We start from the raw sequence: 2,657 nt of genomic DNA, 5'->3' as shown, positions 1-2,657 counted from the left end.
GCATAGCATTAGATGGCTGGTCGGCGCGATTCGGTGGGCCGAAGGGCCTGTTTCTACGCTGTATCTCAACTAAACTAAACTAAACTAAACTAAACTAAACTAAACTAAACTAAACTAAACTAAACTGAACATGACGGCCGTTCTCTAGTGGGACCGGTATTCCACACGATGTGGCATAACTGGATCATCATCCAACTCTGGACGATTATTATGCTATTGTATGCTAATGTATGCTATTGTGCGTGGTCTGGATAATAAATAAAACACTTCTGTTTCATCTCAGGTAACATGGTGACTATCGCGATCCTATCCCGGGGGAAATGCGGTCTGTCCAAGTGTATCACTCGCTACCTGGTGGGCATGGCGGTGACGGATCTCCTGGTCCTCATCACGGCGGTGATACTAAACCGGATGAGTGCGATTTATTTCCCTGTGTTCTTTCTCTCCACCACTCCGGTCTGTAGCCTGAAAATCGTTTTAATCTACGCGGCCAGAGACAGCTCGGTTTGGCTCACCGTCGCGTTCACCATCGATCGCTTTGTAGCCATTTGTTGCCTGAAATGGAAGGCAAGATATTGCACCGAGAGGGTGGCAGGCGTGATTATAGGAACAAGCTGCGTTGTGAGTTGTATCAAAAACCTGCCGTGGTACTTTGTTTATGAGCCTTTGTACATACTTAAGGGGGCCCCTTGGTACTGTAACATTAAATTAAGCTTTTATTCAGAACTGTTGTGGACTATATATGACTGGGTCCACCGCTTTCTGAATCCCTGGTTGCCCTTCTTCCTGATGTTGCTAGTCAACGCTCTGACCGTCAGGCACATTCTGTTGGCGAACCGAGCCCGCAGGAGACTCCGAGCCCATAACGCCACGGACAAGCGGGATGATCCGGAGATGAGGAGCCGAAGAAACTCAATCATACTGCTCTTCACCATCTCGGGGAGTTTCCTGCTGTTGTGGACGACTTTTGTCGTGAATTTCCTCTTCGTGCGATTTACCAAGAGCAATTACTCGACGGGTTCGAACGCCAATGACCCGCGGTTCATTCTTCAGGAGAGCGGGAATATGCTGCAGCTTCTGAGCTGCTGCACCAACACATGCATTTACGCCGGAACTCAGAGGAGATTCAGGGAGGAGTTCAAAAATGGTTTGAAGTATCCGCTGAATCTGATCAGGAAACTGTTAAGGTCGTGAAACTAGAGGGGTTGTTTGCTTATCTTGGAACCAGTTGCGCTTTCGTGTTTGGTTCCCTTTCTTTTGCCGTATTCACTGGGTCTGGCCGCGTCGCCTTCTTGGTCAATCCTGCCCCCCCCCCCCCCCCCCCCCCCCCTTCCAGATCCCCAGGAAGTGGTTATTCCCAAACAGACAAGGGCTGAGCGTAAATGTAAGGGAGCCGAAGGAAGCACAGTGGTGCCACCATGTTTAGTTTAGTGTACAGACACAGCGCGGAAATAGGCCCTTCGGCCCACCGAGTCCGCGCCTTCTAGCGACCCCCTAGTGCAGTAACGCTATCCTACACACACTTGGAACAAGCCAATTAACCTACAAACGTCTTTGGGATGTGGGGGGAAACCGGAGCTTCCTGGAAAAAAAACACACGCAGGTCACGAGCGAATCAAAGAAATTCCATACATTCAGCACCCGTACAAGACCGCATTGAAGACATTTCTTGAGTAATGACCAATAATCTAGTGTAGTTGGGTCAATGGAAACCCGGGTTTCATTTTGTTATCACCCCCTGCACACCCTTCCCCGGACTCATTCTTGCCGCAGGAGTGGTCGCCACTGACCCAATGCGGGGCTTGTCAATATAGTGCGGGATTGACGTTCAGCCATGATTGCAAATCGCCGGCCGTAAATTCTGTCTAAAATTAGTGTAACCGTTCAATACATTTAGAATAGAATGATAAATATGCTTTTTCACAATCTTTGAATATTTGTTGAAAAATATCTGCAGCTTAATTGGTACAGCTAGAATTTCGTGTGGTCACTCAAATTGTATGTAAGATCCAATATATTGTCAAAAATCTACTTTAAATAACTGATATTAAAAGCTCAGTTATTAGCGGTAATGATGCTTGATTTTTAAATATATATCAATAAATACCTTGGAAAAAATTGCCGATTTATTTCAGTCCATAAGCGGAATCACTGAGGGTTACTATTCGTAACGCCACCTACCAATGTTCTCCAGAGATACTGTCCGACCGCTGAGTAACCCAACACTTTGTGTCCAGAAAACATAGAAACATAGAAAATAGGTGCAGGAATAGGCCATTCGGTCCTTCGAGCCTACACCTCCATTCATGGCTGATCATCCAACTCAGTATCCCATCCCTGCCTTCTCTCCATACCCCCTGATCCCTTTAGCCACAAGGGCCACATCTAACGCCCTCTTAAATATAGCCAATGAACTGGCCTCAACTACATTCTGTGGCAGAGAATTCCAGAGATTCACCACTCTCTGTGTAAAAAATGATTTTCTCATATCGGCTTTTCTCAGCTCTGGCATTCCGCAAAAGCTTGGTATAAGAGTCAAAGAGAGGCAGAGTTCTACAGCATGGAAACGGTGGCAGTTCGGTCCGCCAAATCTATGCCGATCATCATGCCTGTCCATAAAATCCAAATTCCCTACATTAATTCCATATCCCACTGTG

At 46.7% G+C, this 2,657-nt stretch overlaps 1 protein-coding gene across 1 annotated transcript; it reads left to right on the top strand.

The window, feature by feature from the left end:
* Positions 1-288: 288 nt before the first annotated feature.
* Positions 289-1,194, top strand: LOC116981436 (probable G-protein coupled receptor 139). The gene has a single exon (XM_033034490.1). It carries the CDS (start codon positions 289-291, stop codon positions 1,192-1,194), a length of 906 nt encoding a protein of 301 aa, XP_032890381.1.
* Positions 1,195-2,657: the final 1,463 nt, after the last annotated feature.

Source organism: Amblyraja radiata, chromosome 15, assembly GCF_010909765.2.
Source record: "Amblyraja radiata isolate CabotCenter1 chromosome 15, sAmbRad1.1.pri, whole genome shotgun sequence".
NCBI classification, from domain to species: Eukaryota; Metazoa; Chordata; class Chondrichthyes; order Rajiformes; family Rajidae; genus Amblyraja; species Amblyraja radiata.
Note: the sequence above shows the minus strand (reverse complement) of the source record. Positions and strands in the feature narration are given on the sequence as shown.